This window comes from Coregonus lavaretus, assembly GCF_964263955.1.
Source record: "Coregonus lavaretus genome assembly, chromosome: 9".
Lineage (NCBI taxonomy): Eukaryota > Metazoa > Chordata > Actinopteri > Salmoniformes > Salmonidae > Coregonus > Coregonus lavaretus.
The window spans coordinates 10,940,709-10,960,661 of NC_139996.1; the positions used below are offsets into that span (position 1 = coordinate 10,940,709).

General features: G+C 43.4%; 2 protein-coding genes across 2 annotated transcripts; both read left to right on the forward strand.

Annotated features, from left to right (window-relative positions):
• Positions 1–287: 287 nt before the first annotated feature.
• Positions 288–5,379, forward strand: LOC311134592 (caveolin-2-like; the record flags this gene model as incomplete). Its single annotated transcript, XM_084168327.1, has 3 exons — positions 288–611; positions 1,546–1,733; positions 4,034–5,379. 3 exons carry the CDS (start codon positions 288–290, stop codon positions 4,182–4,184), a joined length of 663 nt encoding a protein of 220 aa, XP_084024453.1. The 3' UTR covers positions 4,185–5,379.
• A 3,381-nt stretch (positions 5,380–8,760) lies between these two features.
• Positions 8,761–17,656, forward strand: cav1 (caveolin 1). Its single transcript, XM_084168347.1, has 3 exons — positions 8,761–9,303; positions 10,037–10,207; positions 15,324–17,656. Exons 1-3 carry the CDS (start codon positions 9,268–9,270, stop codon positions 15,663–15,665), a joined length of 549 nt encoding a protein of 182 aa, XP_084024473.1. The 5' UTR covers positions 8,761–9,267; the 3' UTR covers positions 15,666–17,656.
• The last annotated feature ends 2,297 nt before the right edge of the window (positions 17,657–19,953 follow it).

The window sequence follows — 19,953 nt, forward strand, 5'->3', positions numbered from 1 at the left end:
TTCAAAAAGACTGATGATTGAGGCTCTTTGTGACTTGGCACTCAGACGCCTAATGCTTATCTGAATGGGAATGAGGTCATTTCTAGGGTGGTCAGTGTCCAGCCAATACAAATGTTGAGATATTAACAAATAATGCCCAATGGTTAAATAATGTATATTACAATCTTGCAAGATTGGCCTCGTTCAATATAGCCTAGTTCACATCATTCGATTATAATCAGACAAATTGATAAATACAGTGTAAAATACAAACATGTTTGTCCTCTAGTCTAAAATGTCATGGGGACATGACTTTTGCTTGTTGTGTCTACCACCCCACATTGCGCCGCTTTCCGCGCCGGGCGTTGGTGCGTTTCAGATACGGACGGCACTGGCACAGTCCCAAATGCAAAGAGCGCTCCCAACTTCTGACCAACGACAGCTCTCCGCCGCTCACCGTGCCGCCGCACTGTCAAGTGAAAATGGGTCTCGAAAAGGCGAATTACGAAACGAGTATTATCATGGACGAGGACGAGTTCAACAGATCAATCGAACCGATTCTGTCGAAAAAAGACAATGTTTATGCGGCGATTCCAGACCGAGATCCTAATGACATAAACGCTCACTTAAAGGTAAGCTACCCTATCAGTGTATCAGCACACCGTGGGCTCCGGGTTTCACAAAGTAAACTACAGTATGTGGATATGCCTCTATCAAGCCGTAGTTCGATACTTTCATCATGTCACTGTTACTTTGCCATAGGTAATAAACTAGTAACAACATTGTAGGCTATTCATGCGTAATAGCTGCACAAATCATGCGCTATTGCCTATGAGTTTAGTTTATAAATTGGCTGTGAGTTTTCATTTGGAGTCAGTCCTCTTATCCAGCCATTTCCTGAACCAATCTGGTCTCAGAGCATTTCGCATTATTCTATTGAAATCCAAGACACCACATTTAGTATGATATGTCACGTTTCGTATGGTATGTATTAATTTGTGGATGTCCATCACCCATTTTGTATTTGTCACGAATTACGATTCGTATTGTATGTTACGAATTTGCAAAACGACAATATGTTAAGAATTTGCAAATTGTAAAATATGTTACGTATTTGCAAAATGTATGCTATGTTACGAATTCTAGCTAGGCTAGGGGTTAGGGTTAAGGTTAGGGTTAAATGTAGGAGTTAGGTTAAAGGGTTAAGGTTAAGGTTAGGGGAAGGGTTACCTAACATGCTAAGTAGTTGCAAAGTAGCTAAAAAGTAGTAAGTAGTTGAAAAGTTCCTAATTAGCTAAAAGTTGTCCATGATGAGAGTCAAACTCGCAACCTTTGGGTTGCTAGACGTTGGCATTATACGCCTACCCATCCACCCCAACCAAACACCTACTTTCGTTTTTGAGTGTCCCGGATTTACATTTACTTTGTTACATCTAGTCTATGAGACCAGGCTACCTGAACAGACAGTTCAGAAACATCTGATTGTTTGTTTGTGATTGTACAGGACATATAATGACAGATAGGTATCTGAATGAATGATTCCTGACAAGTTGCCTCCTTCTCCAGGTTGGTTTTGACGATGTGATAGCAGAGCCCAGTTCGAGCCACAGCTTCGACAGAGTATGGATAGGAAGTCACGCTGTCTTCGAACTGGTCAAATACGTCTCCTACCGAATACTGACCACCATCCTTGCCGTGCCCATGGCGTTTATCCTCGGTATTGTCTTCGGGGTCTTCAGCTGTGTTCATATTTGGTATGAACATCACATGCTATCTTGTTGTTTCGGTGCTTGGCCAAGGGCCAATGTTTCCTTTGCCTGTTTTGCTGCATAAATGTATTAGCCTGTTGATGACAGAGAGGGTGATATACTGGGTGTCAGTTTGCACAGTTAAGCTGGTATACTGACATAACATAAGCTATTTAGTTAACATCATAGGTAGAGTACAACTGTGAATGTGTTTGAAGTGTTTTCACTTTATTTTGGTAATTATGTCATAACCTTTCCATATGCAGGTATATAGAACAGATATAGCCCCTGGTTCTCCTCAGACTTGACTGCCCTTGACCAGCACAAAAACATCATCTGGGCTAGACAATCTTGACCCTTTCTTTCTAAAATTAGCAGCCGAAATTGTCGCAACCCCTATTACTAGCATGTTCAACCTCTCTTTCATAACGTCTGAGATCCCCAGAGATTGGAAAGCTGCCACGGTCATCCCCCTCTTCAAAGGGGGTGACACTCTAGATCCAAACTGTTACAGACCTATATCCATCCTGCCCTGCCTTTCAAAAGTTTTTGAAGCTGGAGACTCTTATCTCCCTCACTAACTTTAAGCGTCAGTTGTCAGAGCAGCTTACCGATCACTGCACCTGTACACAGCCCATCTGAAATTAGCCCACCCAACTACCTCATCCCCATATTGTTATTTATTTTGCTCATTTGCACCCCAGTATCTCTATATGCACATCATCTCTTGCACATCTATCATTCCAGTGTTAATACTAATTGTAATTATTTTGCACTATGGCCTATTTATTGCCTTACCTCCATAACTTGCTACAATTGCACACACTGTATATATATTTTCTGTTGTATTTTTGATTTTGTGTTTTGTTTTACCCCATATGTAACTCTGTGTTGTTGTTTTTATCGCACTGCTTTGCTTTATCTTGGCCAGGTCGCAGTTGTAAATGAGAACTTGTTCTCAACTGGTTTACCTGGTTAAATAAAGGTGAAGAAAAAAAGAAAAAAATATAGGCCTATTTTCCATAATGTACTGTATGCATGCCAGTGGACACAGGTGCCTAAAGGACAAAATACCACTCAAAAACTATATTTTGGTATTTGTTTCAGTAGGGCACTGTTGATATGGTCCCAAAATGTTTTGCATGTCAGCAATCAAGTTTTCAAGATATAGAACTTCAAAAATACAGAAAGTGTCACAGTATGATGTGTTTTATTGTATCAACAGTGGACTAATTAAAACAAATACCAAAAGATAGTTTTTGAATGGTATTTTCCTTTAAGTTGTAGGGAAATAATACAACTCCTTACATTCACAAACTGCCTGAGAGTCACTTAGTAAGCTTGCTACTTGCTGAAACAACACCAAAAGTGAGGCACGTTATAGAAAGTTAGGAGGAATACAGTGTTCCAGTGGTAGTGGAAAAAAGCCCCCATACTCCCTGCCAGACAGTTGGCATTCTAGTCTGCCTTGCAGCACCGTAGGCCTATTTTCAGAGGAGAATGGGACATTCCACTAGAATAGATAGGCTACAGATTGTTTTGAGCATGTTTTGTGGGCATGTCACAGAGTAACTTTAATGCGACCTTTACTACAGTTTCTGGACTAGTTTTTCCATGTCTCAATGTCTCAGTCTCTCTACAGAATTTATTCTGCTTAAAGCCATTGTCTGTATACCAAATGGCATCCATAGGGCCCACAGGGCTTTGGTCAAACGTAGTGCACTATATAGGGAATAGGGTGCAATTTGGGACGCTACCATTGTGTAGAGGAAGAGTAAGTCAGCAATGTCTGTCACAGCTTTTATGGCGGATAAGCAATGTAAATAAGACTTTGGTGGCAGAAATCAATAGAGGATGGAATGGTAACTATAGCAAACAGTTGACCCTGTGACTGGTCAATGGATGTCTGGGGTGTGGATAGGTGTTACAAGATACAGTGGTACTAGAGAAGACACACTAATAACACTCCCTAGCCTTAACACATACTACAGGCTGCAAGCATTCATGAAAGTCTGCATTAACTGTTTACGATTATGATTATCCCAAAGGGACAAAGTAAGACGATGAAGAAGGCTGTGTGTTGAATGCATGTTAAGAGGTACTCTGCAGTCTGTAACAAACGCAACCTATTAGGGCTTTCTCATGCGCTTGATATTACACTCAAGGCTATAGGTTTCTCGTAATGTAATAAATATGCATGTAATAGCTATGCACGACTACACATTATGTGCATTTGAAGAATACTGTATGTTTGCGATGCAAAGTTGAACCTGTTGTTGTGGTCCTTCCTTCTCTCCTCCCTGCAGGGTGCTGATGCCGGTGGTGCGGAGCTGTCTGATGGCGCTGCCCTCTGTCCAGATTGTCTGGAGCAGCCTGACAGACATGCTCGTCACCCCCCTCTTCCACAGTATGGGCCGGTGTCTGTCATTGGTTCACGTCAAGACCACAGACAACTGATAGGGGCTTTCCTTCCCTGTCATGAAGACGCACAGAGGGGGAAGGCACAGAGGGGGAAGGCACAGAGGGGGAAGGCACAGAGGGGAAGGCATGGGATCGGATGAGAGAGACATATAAATGATTTATTAAAGAATATCACTTTTTTGACTTATGTCTAAGTGGAAAAATAAGGTATCCTTTACTCATGTTTGTGTTGAAATATATAAGCTCTTTATAAAGCCAACATCAACACTCCATAATATCTGGTAGAATGATGATATAATAATGTATAAGAAGGCTAACAGTTACCTGTAAAGTAATGATAAGTTATAAGTGGTCATAAAGGTTGATTGGGGTAAACATCCCTTAGACAACACCATGACACCATCTGGGTAATAAGATGATCCAACATGATAATTTATGTCATCTGGAATTTCACAAAAGATTAATCATAATGTCTCATGTTTAAAGAAGTGCTTGTGTCAAGCTTTATAAAGGGCTTTTATGTATACTGCCAAATGAACATTTTGCATTTGTGACCAAAACTAATTATTGTAATTCCATAGTTCTGATTCTAAAGAACTGTTTTAATCATGTTGGATCAGATCAGGGCAACATGGGAATTGACAATAAGGCATCTCACCATTCCTGACATCAGACATGTAATATGTGTGTAGTTTCTGCTTTTTATGTGTTGTACATATAGCAGAGGATTCGGCAGGAAATTGAATGAATGAATTCCTTCATATGTTTTCTGTAATAGAGTGTACCTAGATCCAAGATGCTGGGGTGCAGATTATTGCATACTTGTGCAGCCTTATTTTGCTACTGCTGTGTTGATCTCGCAGTGCTTTGGATATATTTTTGGGCAATAGCTTTTATAGTAAGGGGCAGTTTCCCGGACATAGATTAAGCCTAGTGTCTAGCCTAGAGATTCTCCATTAAGCTTCCTTTTAGTCTCCATTAAGCTTCCTTTTAGTCTCCATTAAGCTTCCTTTTAGTCTCCATTAAGCTTCCTTTTAGTCTCCATTAAGCTCGCTTTTCTGCGTCCGGGAAAACCTAAGACAGTTGTATACATTTTGAACAGGAGGTGGACTAAATGTCCAATATAATATAAAACAGGAGTATTGGCTCTCTAACTTATTATTTATATGCCACGCACAATTGTCATGTTTCTTGATTGTCCATGTTTTGATTGAAGACATGAAAAAACTGGACAGAACTTGTGTCTTATGTTTCTGAAGATAATGAGGTGACTACACTCCAGTTTATTGTATTGAGTGAAGCGTTGATACACTTGTCAGGTACATGGCTGTAGGCCTACACTCTTAGAAAAAAAGGTGCTATCTAGAACTTAAAAGGGTTCTTCAGCTGTCCCCATAGGATAACCTTTTGAAGAACACTTGTTGGTTCCAGGTAGAACCCTTATGGGTTCCATGTAGAACCCTTTCCACAGAGGGTTCTACATGGAACTCAAAAGGGTGCTCCGATGGGGACAGCCGAATAAACCTTCTGGTACCCTTTTTTCTAAGAGTGTAGGTACTGCTGAGCTTGTTTTTAGCAGCTAGTAGTAGCTAGCTTGCATGCTTTACTTCAAAACCCAACTATATAGAGAATCTCTACAGACAGATATTGACAGAAATATCTGGCAGATAGTGCCACCAGTTCTTCACAGCTCATATAAATAATAGAACTCACACAAGACCCTGTGCTTTGTTTAACCTTTTACTTCAGTGGGCTAAATCAGGGTCACACATAGTGTTTCTTGGTAGTCTTAAACAAATCTACTTTGAAACAAAAGTATACACCTCACACACATGGTTATGGGCTTTAAAAAAACACCTGTTCCATGTCAGATATAGAGTTGAAATGTATTCAATTTTGAGTTTGTATCCCAATATTACACTTTATATACTATACATCACAGAAGACTGAAATATAACAAAACCGTTTGACATAGAAACAACGGATTTTATGTTATAATAAAAAAGGAATGTTTATTAATTATGAAATTATTACAAATATTAATAACATTCCACCAATGAGGCCACTAGAGGGTGAGTTGGTCATTTGACTGCAGGAAAGGGCTACATGAACAACCATGCGCAGCGGTTCTCTCAGTGACTTCTAATCATTTGGCTATAAAGCGAGACGGTTGACAGCCTGACAGCCAATAGACCATGTATGTACTTGGCTGAGTTGGTTCTTCTCTGCTGAGAGGAAATTGGAGGTGTGATTGTACAATAGAACACACCGGTGTTGAGTTTGTAGCAAAAATGTAGCAAAAATTGACAATGACGTCATTCTAATTCTGCTCAACAAACGACACTTATTCTTTGATTTGTGTAAATTACCAAAAATATTCATTTTCTTCACCAAATAAAGAATCTTATTTCTAAAATGTTCTGAGTATTGCTGTGTCTGTCTGTCATAGAAGGTAATGAGAACTGTGATAGGAGGGCTAGGTTATGTTTCTCAGTCTCAGTGCCAGAGAAAAGTTGTAAATTACTGACTGAGCTGGTCTGATTGCACAAGACACTTTCCTATATAGAGAGGAAAAGAGCTGCCTCTGTCTGTGGGCCTATGGAACCTGACCTGGGGCTCAGTTTATAACCTACAGGTTTACACACAGCACAATACTGACTAGGAAGAATATTCCATACTTGAATATTCCATACTGATAATCTGCAGGTTTGCGCAAAGACAAAACTCTACTGATTCGGTACAATGTGAAAAATATTCCATACTGCAATGATGGTTCTACAACGTTCGTCCAGCGAGTTGTACTCACGGAAATGCCCCAGATTTATGAGTTGTTTGACTTATGAGCCTTCAACGTATCTGGGTCAGCACACTTACCTTCTGCCTACGGTTATCCCCCTGGTTACAGGTCTTCAGTCTAATGTGAAGCATATTCATCTAATTCTCTCTGTTCCTTAATGCCAAACACAAGAGGAATGGTTCTTCTTTCTTCTACATCTGGGTACTCACTGTGTATTTTCCGAAACCATCTATCTCGCACCAATAGCACTGAGTATACAGCAGTACCGTGTCTAAAGACAATTTTCTCCTCAGGGACATTAAAGATGATCCTAAGGAACCTTTTTATAAATGAAAGCTGGACACTGTTGTGATTATGACTCATTTGCATTCTTTTTTGCATGGTCTAGACCTCAGCTAACTCTGCAGTAGAGTCCCATTGGTCTAGACCTCAGCTAACTCTGCAGTAGAGTCCCATTGGTCTAGACCTCAGCTAACTCTGCAGTAGAGTCCCATTGGTCTAGACCTCAGCTAACTCTGCAGTAGAGTCCCATTGGTCTAGACCTCAGCTAACTCTGCAGTAGAGTCCCATTGGTCTAGACCTCAGCTAACTCTGCAGTAGAGTCCCATTGGTCTAGACCTCAGCTAACTCTGCAGTAGAGTCCCATTGGTCTAGACCTCAGCTAACTCTGCAGTAGAGTCCCATTGGTCTAGACCTCAGCTAACTCTGCAGTAGAGTCCCATTGGTCTAGACCTCAGCTAACTCTGCAGTAGAGTCCCATTGGTCTAGACCTCAGCTAACTCTGCAGTAGAGTCCCATTGGTCTAGACCTCAGCTAACTCTGCAGTAGAGTCCCATTGGTCTAGACCTCAGCTAACTCTGCAGTAGAGTCCCATTGGTCTAGACCTCAGCTAACTCTGCAGTAGAGTCCCATTGGTCTAGACCTCAGCTAACTCTGCAGTAGAGTCCCATTGGTCTAGACCTCAGCTGACTCTGCAGTAGAGTCCCATTGGTCTAGACCTCAGCTGACTCTGCAGTAGAGTCCCATTGGTCTAGACCTCAGCTAACTCTGCAGTAGAGTCCCATTGGTCTAGACCTCAGCTAACTCTGCAGTAGAGTCCCATTGGTCTAGACCTCAGCTGACTCTGCAGTAGAGTCCCATTGGTCTAGACCTCAGCTAACTCTGCAGTAGAGTCCCATTGGTCTAGACCTCAGCTAACTCTGCAGTAGAGTCCCATTGGTCTAGACCTCAGCTAACTCTGCAGTAGAGTCCCATTGGTCTAGACCTCAGCTGACTCTGCAGTAGAGTCCCATTGGTCTAGACCTCAGCTAACTCTGCAGTAGAGTCCCATTGGTCTAGACCTCAGCTGACTCTGCAGTAGAGTCCCATTGGTCTAGACCTCAGCTAACTCTGCAGTAGAGTCCCATTGGTCTGGTTGTCTTCCCTAGAGAATGGCTACAGTCAACTTCTAGTGACTGAGTTCTGCAATGAAAAGGGACAGGACTGTGTAGCCTAGGTTACCAATTACAACCCCCATACACTCTCACACACATACACACACACACACACACACACACACACACACACTGGCTGAAAATAACGGGGACAGGACTATTATGTCTCTGGGACTGGTGTCATTTCCAAACCAAGGTGAGTTGTTTCCCTGGGCAGATAATCAGACAAAGGAATGTAGACAGACCACCATGACCAGAACAGGTTCCTAATCCTTACAGAGCATAGGGCTGGGGGAACTCAATCCCTCAGTTTACTCAGGAAAGACAGCAGCCAACAGAAACGACACATAGCACACACACACACACTAACACACACACACACACACACACACACACACACACACACACACACACACACACACACACACACACATACACACACAGAGGAACAAACGACACACACACACACACACACACAGGCCAACTTGAAAACATAATCTTAGTAGTTGAACAGATCAGGTCAGTTTCTCCACAACTAGCTGCTGCGTAATGTATTGAGCAGTAGGTTAATGGCGGGTTACAGTTTCATCCCGCTGCACTGCTTGTCTAAACAGGTGACTGCTGAATGAATAAGACGAGCATTCATTCAGTCCATGCAGAGGCACGCAGAGATTTCTCATTCAGGTCTCTCCGGCGCCTTAACTTGAATTTTGCTTTCAATGAGCACAACGTAAAGATAAGCGATATGATTTGGTAATATCCCAGGAAGAGCTCCAAAGTCGTTAACAAACAGTCCCCACGCCTCCTGTTGATTTGCTTCCTCTGTTAAACTGACACTGTCTTGCTTCAACAACATACTGGTCTGTTAGCACTTCAGGCGCGGGACAGCATGACTGGCGGACTCAAGGACGGCGAAACTGACGAGGTAAGGTTCTCTGCGTCCTGTCACAATCCAACTTTTTCTTTTCCAGTTTTATGATAGCCTATATTTTGTATTTTATAATGGATATTGAATAATATGTGAGCAACACATTTTCTATGGCTCATTCTCATTGTGACATTTATCGAAAATGCCCTTGGAAGATTGGGAAACTGGAACAATTTTTTACTCCAAAGCACTATTTGCCATCTTTTTTGGCACCTAGTTGTGAACGTTACTCCCACTCCCCTCTCGTCTCCATTAGCACTGGCATGATACATTTGCAGTTATTTATTAACTAGCCTACACTAATAGCATTCTGTGCGTTATTTCATTTTTAATCCACTTGAAACACACAATTGTGAATACAAGTTGTCTTTAGAATGTTAATTGTATTAGACTAAGTCAATCGAAAATGCAATTTCCATTACAAGTTGACAGTTTACATGCGTGAAAATAAGCTTTCGATGCTTTCTGTGAGACAGGTTCTGTATTTACAGAGAATAGCCAGCCGAACAATCTTTATGCAGGCATTGTGTGAGCGTTTGGAGATGACCCCTTGCGGTGAGAGATGGATCTCTGCTGTTGAGGGGTGTGGTACTACCCTTTTAAAACCATCTCAGGCTGGGGCAGGCTGCTAACTCTGGTGCGCTCCAGTCGACCTTCTCTGCCTCTCTGCCCATCTCTCCACTAACTTATAAACGTATAACGCTTCTCTTATTCACCTCCGGACTCACAGGAATTTCTGCACTCGCCGTTCATCAGGAAACAAGGGAACATTTATAAACCTAATAACAAAGACATGGATAATGACAGTATGAGCGGGATGAAGACGATGCAGGATGTCCATACGAAAGAGATCGACCTGGTGAACCGGGACCCCAAGCGCTTAAACGACGACGTTGTCAAGGTGAGTTCAACACCGAACCAGTCCGTAGACGGTATTTTTACCCATGAAGAGAAAATAATTGTTTATGGATTTTTTTCACTAGTAAGATTTCACTTTGGACCTTTTTATTTACTTTATTTATTAGACTGGTTTGATACGATTATTATTTGATCAAATCGTGCGTCATATAAATTATAGTTTAGGTTAGAACTAGTTCAGTTCCAATATTGCATGTGGATGGTTTTGTACTTGGACACATTAACTAATGTTGTTATATTATCAATGTTCCCATTATAATATACCAAGGAGGACTGGAAATTGTCACTCGCACGATTACTGGGCAGGCTAGGAGCTGCCAAATGTGCATAGTAAGCTGCGTGCGTCAAGGGCGCACAAAGTACTGCGTGTGTCATATGGTTGGTGGGTCTCATGGCATTCTCGTGTGTAGCCTATACTATGTGTCCGTTTGATTTTTTCGGATTCATGACCCCAGTTTACAATGTTTTACATCGGCCAGAATAGGTTTGTGAAGGGCTCAACACATGCGTAAATGTGGTGCGTACGCAGCAGCGTCTCTTGCCTATTTTGCTGGTGCGGCTGCTGTCATTAGCCGAACATCCTTGCTCTGGTTTTGGAACGGAGGAAACATCACGAATTTCCTGTTGTAGGAACAGAAATGTTCTCACAGTCCTTGTTTTATAGTTACACATGTCTCTTATTCTGTGAGTGAGTTATTGGAGAGCAAACGTATTTCCAACGTAGACTACAACCACACTGTGCCCATTTTGTGTTTATGTAAAATATGAGTTTGTTGAGAGAAGCCCTCGCTGACATTACTGTGGTACGTGTGAAAATCACCTGTCATCCGTTGGTGGGAACAGAAAGGCCCAGGTGACACAGTCAGAGTCTGTGTCCCAAATGGCACCATATGCCTTATGGCCCTGTTCAAAAGTAGTGCACTACATAGGGAATAGGGTGCCATTTGTGACATAGACTGTCCATCTATCCTCATGTCCAGCTGGGTTATTGTTTCATCTGTAAAGAGTCAGTTACCACTGGGAGAGGGTCAGCCGTTTGAAGTAGTGAACTTTGCCTTCATAAAACAGGGAAACACCCAAGTAGCTGCAGGGGCAGGCAGGCCAAGGGATCTCCCTCTCTCTCCCCTCTCCTCCCCCTCCCACTGCTCTGTCCTATATCCCCCTTTGTCTCTCTCCCTCCCTCTCTGCAATCCTCAGGGATGCGTCAACTAGGGAGCAATGACTACATTCTCTCTCCCCTGTCTCCTAGTCTCCCTTCTTGTGTGCATTTGCTCCGTTTCATTTCAATAGGTTTGTTCATATAAAAGATAATCTTGTGTGTTAATGGTAAGAGGAAACCCAACTCACACAATTTAGATAAAAGTAGAGATGATTGTAAAAAAATATTTATCTCTGTCTTGCAGTTCCCCCCCCCCCCCCCCTCTCTCTCTCTCTCTCTCTCTCTCTCTCTCTCTCTCTCTCTCTCTCTCTCTCTCTCTCTCTCTCTCTCTCTCTCTCTCTCAATTCAATTCAAAGGGCTTTATTGGCATGGGAAACATATGTTTACATTGCCAAAGCAAGTGAAATAGATAATAAACAAAAGTGAAATAAACAATAAAAAATGAACTGTAAACATTTCACACAATTTAGATAAAAGTAGAGATGATTGTAAAAAAAATATTTATCTCTGTCTTGCAGTTTTCCTCTCTCTCTCTCTGACTTCCTACCAACTGATTGTAACAGTGAGACAGACTCTTCAGTATGCTCAGAATATAATACAGCCTTATGATTCTGCTATTTTAATCAAATCTACAGACCGCTAGTGTAATCATCTGAAGTCACATGTATTCTCCCAGGCTATAGAGGTTTGGAGTTCTAAATGTTGTCAATGGAGGTGTGTGTTTGGGGTGCCCTCACTATGCTGCTGTTATGTACATTTACATTTACGTCATTTAGCAGACGCTCTTATCCAGAGCCACTTACAGTTAGTGAGTGCATACATTTTTCATACTGGCCCCCCGTGGGAATTGAACCAACAACCCTGGCGTTGCAAGTACCATGCTCTACCAACTGAGCTACAGGAGGGCCAGGGAACACGAACACACACACACACACACACACACACACACACACACACACACACACACACACACACACACACACACACACACACACACACACACACACACACACACACACACACACACACACACACACACACACACACACACACACACACACACACACACACACACACACACACACACACACACACACACACACACACACACACACACACACTACTCTCCTTCTGCAGAACCATGTGTACCAGTAGACCTTTGACTTTCTCTAGCAGTGATCTTATAATTTATCTGGAATTTCGGCAGCTGCACTCCCTCAACCGGCCACATCAAAGAATCACCATCACTGAAATCCATGCAGAGTTTGGAGAGTTTGCCCTGGGAATAGAATATTTCCTCTCATAAAGCCTGGTTCTTTATATAGCCCAGGGCCAGGCTGCCTTCTGTTAAACCCCGATGGGGCTGAGTCTGAGCTGAGCTGAGCTGCGCAGACACACCCACGGCCACACTGTGCAGCGCGGACAGCAGCGATCGGCTCGCTAACCAGCCGCTAGCTAACATCTCCCTGCCAAACGTTCTAGTATGCCGGGACTCCCAGAGGAGGGAGGCGGGAGGCACATTATATTGGGAAATTAAGACATTCAGGCTTAATGGTAAGCTGAGGCAGGGTTTCCCTTAGATTGTTCAGGTAGGGTGCAAACAAAGGCCCAAATCAACATTCAGGGCTAATTTATTAAGCAACAATTTCAGTTGAAATCAATTGAAGCCAAATGATTTATTTTAGGTGGGGGAAAACACAGCTAGGTAGGGATGGCCCATCCTACTTACACAATGGTGGAGGAAACACTGGACTGAGGCATTCAGCACTCTAGGGACAGAATGGAAAAATATATTACATGCCTCTCTCAAGATTGCAGCCAACCAGACTGGTCACATGTTGTCCCTGAGAACTAGTTGGTTTTACTGTATGCCCAGTAACTAAAGGGGCGATAGGGGCTGAGACATTGTATCTATCTAGCCAACCATGACTTGCCCACCAATAAATAAAATCCTCTCAGGCTTTCCCTCCGTATTACCTAGGGCTGTTTCTCATAAAGAATGTTCTTCTCTGTTCACTATAGTTCAATTATCTATTGCAATAGCAAAGTAATAACAACTCCCTGTGAATAAAATGTATTTGCTGACTTGTAATCTTATCTTATGTTTATGTCTTTCTAAACTAGGCTTTAGAAAAACATAGGCACTCTCGCTTACAATTAAAATATTAGCATCTTTAAAAAAAAATTAAACGTTACATTTCGGCTGCTAACAGCTCTCATCAGAACCATTCTACACAGACCTCTCATTTATTCTCCATCCAAGTGATGGAAACTGTGTCTGTGGGCCTACATACAATACAGTACTCAAGATGTATGGCTCTGGAAACTGTGTCTGTGGGCCTACATACAATACAGTACTCAAGATGTATGGCTCTGGAAACTGTGTCTGTGGGCCTACATACAATACAGTACTCAAGATGTATGGCTCTGGAAACTGTGTCTGTGGGCCTACATACAATACAGTACTCAAGATGTATGGCTCTGGAAAATGAAATGGAATTTGCTGGGTTTTGTGGCGTAAAGAATTATGAGATTTATATTACAGGGTTTCACCACCAAGCTATTTTACGCTATAAGTTTAGCATGTTCAGTTTAGCGAGTTCCCTGTGTACACAGTAAGAGCTGGTAGAATGGCTCCTGAATCAAATGAACAAAGACCTATATTGCATAGAGGCAAATGTAGCTCAGTTGGTAGAGCATGGTGCTTGCAATGCCAGGGTTGTGGGTTCGTTTCCCACGGGGGGCCAGTATGAAAATGTATACACTCACTAACTGTAAGTCGCTCTGGATAAGAGCGTCTGCTAAATGACGTAAATGTAAAATGCACTAGACACAGGTGATGTTAAACCCTCTGACAGCGACACGTCTCTCGCAGACAAAACACACACGCAATAATTAACTGTAAAATAAATATTTGCTGTATCATGGGCCTGGAATCAAAGGGAAGAGTAAAAGAGAAAGAGCAAGAGAGGAGTAGTGAGAGTGGTAGCACGAGAGAGAGTGGGAAAAAGAGAGAGAGAGCGAGAGAGGGGTAGTGAGAGTGGTAGCACTAGTGAGAGACTGGGAAAAAGAGAGAAAGACAGAGAGCAAGTATGTGTGTGCTCGCGTGTGTGTTTTTCCACTTTACAATCTGCACTAAATCGTCTATGAGGTCATGGGTACTTGGGAGGCACGTCGCAAACCCGTCGATCGCCTGAGAAGTCTGTTTACACTGAAAATAAATAAATGTCATGGTTTACCTCACTGGGGCCATCCGGCTTCTCTTTACTACATGTAGGTACTAGAGGACACATATAGCTTTAATACAGGAGCTTGGAGGCTCTCAGGTGGTGAATGTAAACTGAACTGCATTAGAGAGAATTCCAGGGTAGAGAAGGGCATTGCAGTAGAACTGGGCAGAGTCTGAAATGACACTGTATTTCCTGTTTTGAATTGGAATAGGGTGCTGGCTGGTTCTAACCAAAACCAGTACTTGGGAATAGGCCAATGACACTGACCAAAAGTACTGCACTATCTTGGGAATAGGGTGCTGGCTATTTGCCCTCTGATTCAGACACTTCTATGTGTCTCTGTCTTGTGTATCAGTCTGTCTGTCAGGAATGTGAAGAGGTGGTTTAGGAGGGTAGAGCGAGTAGGAGGAGGGCCTCACACAGCAAGTGTAGCAATCACAAAATGTTTTTGCGAAGGGGGGTAGGAGAGTGGGTGGGTGGTTAGTTTGACCTGGTTTGAGTGCTCGTACCAGCCATTATGAGGAGACATACATCTCTTGTAATATTTCTAGTACTTGTGTAACTTCAGAACAGGGGCACAAATGTATGGGAGGGCAACAGCTGTTTATTTTTAAAAATATATTTTTAATCTGTTTTTTGCTTTGAGAGTGGCTGTCTAATTTATCATTGCTGATTCATCGATTTTAACCATTACTCTCCTCTCCTGTCAGGTGGACTTTGAGGATGTGATCGCAGAGCCTGCGGGCACGTACAGCTTCGACGGCGTGTGGAAGGCTAGCTTCACCACCTTCACGGTGACCAAGTACTGGTGCTACCGTCTCCTCACCGCCCTGGTGGGCATCCCGCTGGCGCTGGTCTGGGGCATCTTCTTCGCCATCCTGTCCTTCATCCATATCTGGGCGGTGGTGCCGTGTGTCAAGAGTTATCTGATAGAGATCCACTGTGTCAGCCGCGTCTACTCCATCTGCGTCCACACCTTCTGCGACCCGCTGTTCGAAGCCATGGGCAAGTGCTTCAGCAGCATCCGCATCAGTACCACCAAGGGGGTATAGAAAAGACGAGGAAGGGAGGATGAAGAGGAAGAGGAAGGGAGGATGGGAATGAGGAGGGGAGGTGTGGAAACCATAACTAAACACAGATTGAAAGGGGGGAGAAGTCACCAGAAGAAAAAGAAAAGAGAGAGAACAACTTCTGATAAAATTAGAGGTGAGACATTTCCAGAGCTGTGGAAGGGATGTTGGAGGTAAGGGAACAGTCATAGAGAGCATCTGGCCCCTCCTCTCTTTCTCCCTCGACAACAATGGTTTCTCTCTCCAGTGCTTGTTTAACCAACAGGGGCACAGGATTACATCGAGGGTCATTCCTTGGGGTCTTTGTTTTTCTGTTTGTTTTTCTTTCGTTTTTTTATTCTGTATTTGTTAGCGTTGTTTATCACTGCAGGAGCATCACGCTAGCCCCCCACCCCATCCATTCCTCCTATTGTTCCAAAATGTTCCAAAACCCTCTCTGATTATAGCTTGTTTAATGGGGAGTATTGATTGAATGATTGATAAGTTAGTTAATTGATTGATTGATAGGCTCATATAATAGATGTTGGTGTCCTCTCTGCTGGGTTTGTGTGTTTGGGGCATGTTTTTTGGGAGGGGGGTGGTTTTGGTGAAGGGGGGGGGGGGATATCCCTGTGCCTGTCCCACTGCGTTGTTTTGAGAGACAAATCCCACCTGACACAGCACAAAATCCTAGACCCAAAACCTTATCAACGTCCCTCCCTCTCAGCCCCCCTACCCCCACCGACCCCCTCTCATACCCCCACCGACCCCCTCTCAGCCGCCCTACCCCCACCGACCCCCTCTCACACCCCCACCGACCCCCTCTCACACCCCCACCGATCCCCTCTCATACCCCCACCCCCTTATGCCTGCCCTGCCTCCCAGTCTGAAACACTGAACCTGCCCTTGTTTCTGCATGCACCGCCACAAAGCCACCGAGCCAACTAACACACTGCTGTCAGTCTGTACGCCCAGACAGACAGACACACAGCTATAGGACAACATCGCTCACAGAGCCTGCCCTGCCCTCAGCCCAGTGCCACATGATGACATCATAATCACTCTCTCCATCAGCATTCAGATCCAGATCTACTACAAGCCAGAGAGACTCAATTCCATGACAACAACCAGGTCTTAAATACAGTTTTCAGATAGTTTCTATGTGACCGAGAATGTTTTTAAGTTTGCCTTTGAATCTCGGGAGAAATATAACTTGATCTTTGTTTCATTACATTCACACCATTGGATCTTTTTTTTTATACCATTGAGGTCTCTTCTCTTCTAAAATGGACGGGAGGATTGAACCTTGTATGTTGATGCACATTGCGGTAGCTGTAACTAAATAACCATGGCTTTTTATTCCTACACTTTCTGAAGATGAAGAACTTTTGTTTTGAGCTTTTTTTAAATTCTGTTGTTTTATACTAGCCTTGCCCAATGTATGCACAAGTTGAGTAGCATTGTCATATATATTCTTTCTTTTTTTTGTCCCCAATGAGTTTGGATGAGTTAAGTCCCTGATTGACTAGTTTGGTCTGGTGTAGCATTCTGCTTGTTGGCTGAACAAGGACAATCAGCTAACCGGTCTCCCTCCCCTGAGACCACTGCTGTTTGACAACGAATGGGAGCATATTTTTGTTCTATACTGACATGAATCTCACTTTGTGTGCATCCCAAATGGCACCCGCATCCCAAATGGCACCCTATTTCCTATATACACTATTAACCGAAGTTCAGTATGGGACCTGGTCAAATGTAGTGCACTATATAGGGAATATGGTGCTATTTGGGATGTCTCCTTTGACTCTGTCACCTTTTATCTACCTGCTGTCTGTGAGGATGGTAAATATTAGCACGTTGCTTGATTGAATTCATTTTTTGACTTGATGAAAAGGTCATACGTATTTTTATATTAAAATTGAATTTGTCCTTCCCTTGCTTTTACTGTACAATCTCACATCACGCTGTGCACATTAAACATTTGTATAATCCAATCTGCTAGCCTGCTTGTATTGCTTGTTTGTTTGTGTTGTTTTGGTTGTGAATCAGTTCTCTTTGTTGTCATGTGACTTTGACCTTATTTGACTTTAGTGAGAACTTGATGTTAGCCTACATTGTGCAAATAAGCCTACAGGCAAAATAACCCAAAACACAGAGACACTTTAGCCTATAAAAATTCATTTTGCTCACCCTTATGGAAAAACCACATGATTTCACATGTGAAATGTCCACGTTTTGCACATGTGAAATTCCATATGTGAAATCAGATTACCCCATGTGTTTTTGGAACACTTCACATGTGATGATATTTCACATGAAGTTTCACATGTAGATTTTCATGTGATTACATAACCTTTCACATGTGGATTCAAATTTTCACATGTGAATTTTTTTCACATGCGATTTCACAGGTGATGCCCTGCAAAATAAAATGACTCGTTAGGATACACACACAAACAGCACTTTTAACATACAGTGTTTTCAACTTACATATTTGACACACAATTACATTGTGTATGTATATTTACACAGTAATTATTATTTAGAGTTAAGTTATAGAAATCAATGATGAGAGAATAGTCAAATTAACTGATAACTAAAATAGCAGTGTAGACGGCACTATTTTGCTAAGAGCAAAGATGTACACTGCTCAAAAAAATTAAGGGAACACTAAAATAACACATCCTAGATCTGAATGAATGAAATAATCTTATTAAATACTTTTTTCTTTACATAGTTGAATGTGCTGACAACAAAATCACACAAAAATTATCAATGGAAATCAAATGTATCAACCCATGGATGTCTGGATTTGGAGTCACCCTCAAAATTAAAGTGGAAAACCACACTACAGGCTGATCCAACTTTGATGTAATGTCCTTGAAACAAGTCAAAATGAGGCTCAGTAGTGTGTGTGGCCTCCACGTGCCTGTATGACCTCCCTACAACGCCTGGGCATGCTCCTGATTAGGTGGCGGATGGTCTCCTGAGGGATCTCCTCCCAGACCTGGACTAAAGCATCCGCCAACTCCTGGACAGTCTGTGGTGCAACGTGGCGTTGGTGGATGGAGTGAGACATGATGTCCCAGATGTGCTTAATTGGATTCAGGTCTGGGGAACGGGCGGGCCAGTCCATAGCATCAATGCCTTCCTCTTGAAGGAACTGCTGACACACTCCAGCCACATGAGGTCTAGCATTGTCTTGCATTAGGAGGAACCCAGGGCCAACCGCACCAGCATATGGTCTCACAAGGGGTCTGAGGATCTCATCTCTGTACCTAATGGCAGTCAGGCTACCTCTGGCGAGCACATGGAGGGCTGTGCGGCCCCCCAAAGAAATGCCACCCCACACCATGACTGACCCACCGCCAAACCGGTCATGCTGGAGGATGTTGCAGGCAGCAGAACGTTCTCCATGGCGTCTCCAGACTCTGTCATGTCTGTCACATGTGCTCAGTGTGAACCTGCTTTCATCTGTGAAGAGCACAGGGCGCCAGTGGCGAATTTGCCAATCTTGGTGTTCTCTGGCAAATGCCAAACGTCCTGCACGGTGTTGGGCTGTAAGCACAACCCACACCTGTGGACGTCGGGCCCTCACACCATTTACATTTTACATTTTAGTCATTTAGCAGACGCTCTTATCCAGAGCGACTTACAGTTAGTGAGTGCATACATATTTTTTTTATTTTTCATACTGGCCCCCCGCGGGAATCGAACCCACAACCCTGGCGTTGCAAACGCCATGCTCTACCAACATCCCTGCCGGCCATTCCCTCCCCTACCCTGGACGACGCTGGGCCAATTGTGCGCCGCCCCATGGGTCTCCCGGTCACGGCCGGCTACGACAGAGCCTGGATACCACCCTCATGGAGTCTGTTTCTGACCGTTTGAGCAGACACATGCACATTTGTGGCCTGCTGGAGGTCATTTTGCAGGGCTCTGGCAGTGCTCCTCCTGCTCCTCCTTGCACAAAGGCGGAGGTAGCAGTCCTGCTGCTGGGTTGTTGCCCTCCTACGGCCTCCTCCACGTCTCCTGATGTACTGGCCTGTCTCCTGGTAGCGCCTCCATGCTCTGGACACTACGCTGACAGACACAGCAAACCTTCTTGCCACAGCTCGCATTGATGTGCCATCCTGGATGAGCTGCACTACCTGAGCCACTTGTGTGGGTTGTAGACTCCGTCTCATGCTACCACTAGAGTGAAAGCACCGCCAGCATTCAAAAGTGACCAAAACATCAGCCAGGAAGCATAGGAACTGAGAAGTGGTCTGTGGTCACCACCTGCAAAACC

Bases quoted from the DNA above. Each gene is read 5' to 3' on its own strand.
- cav1 (XM_084168347.1), top strand. From the start codon at position 9,268: ATGACTGGCGGACTCAAGGACGGCGAAACTGACGAG. The intron at 9,304-10,036 runs GTAAGGTTCTCT...CCGGACTCACAG, and splicing joins AGGACGGCGAAACTGACGAG to GAATTTCTGCACTCGCCGTT. The intron at 10,208-15,323 runs GTGAGTTCAACA...CTCTCCTGTCAG, and splicing joins TAAACGACGACGTTGTCAAG to GTGGACTTTGAGGATGTGAT.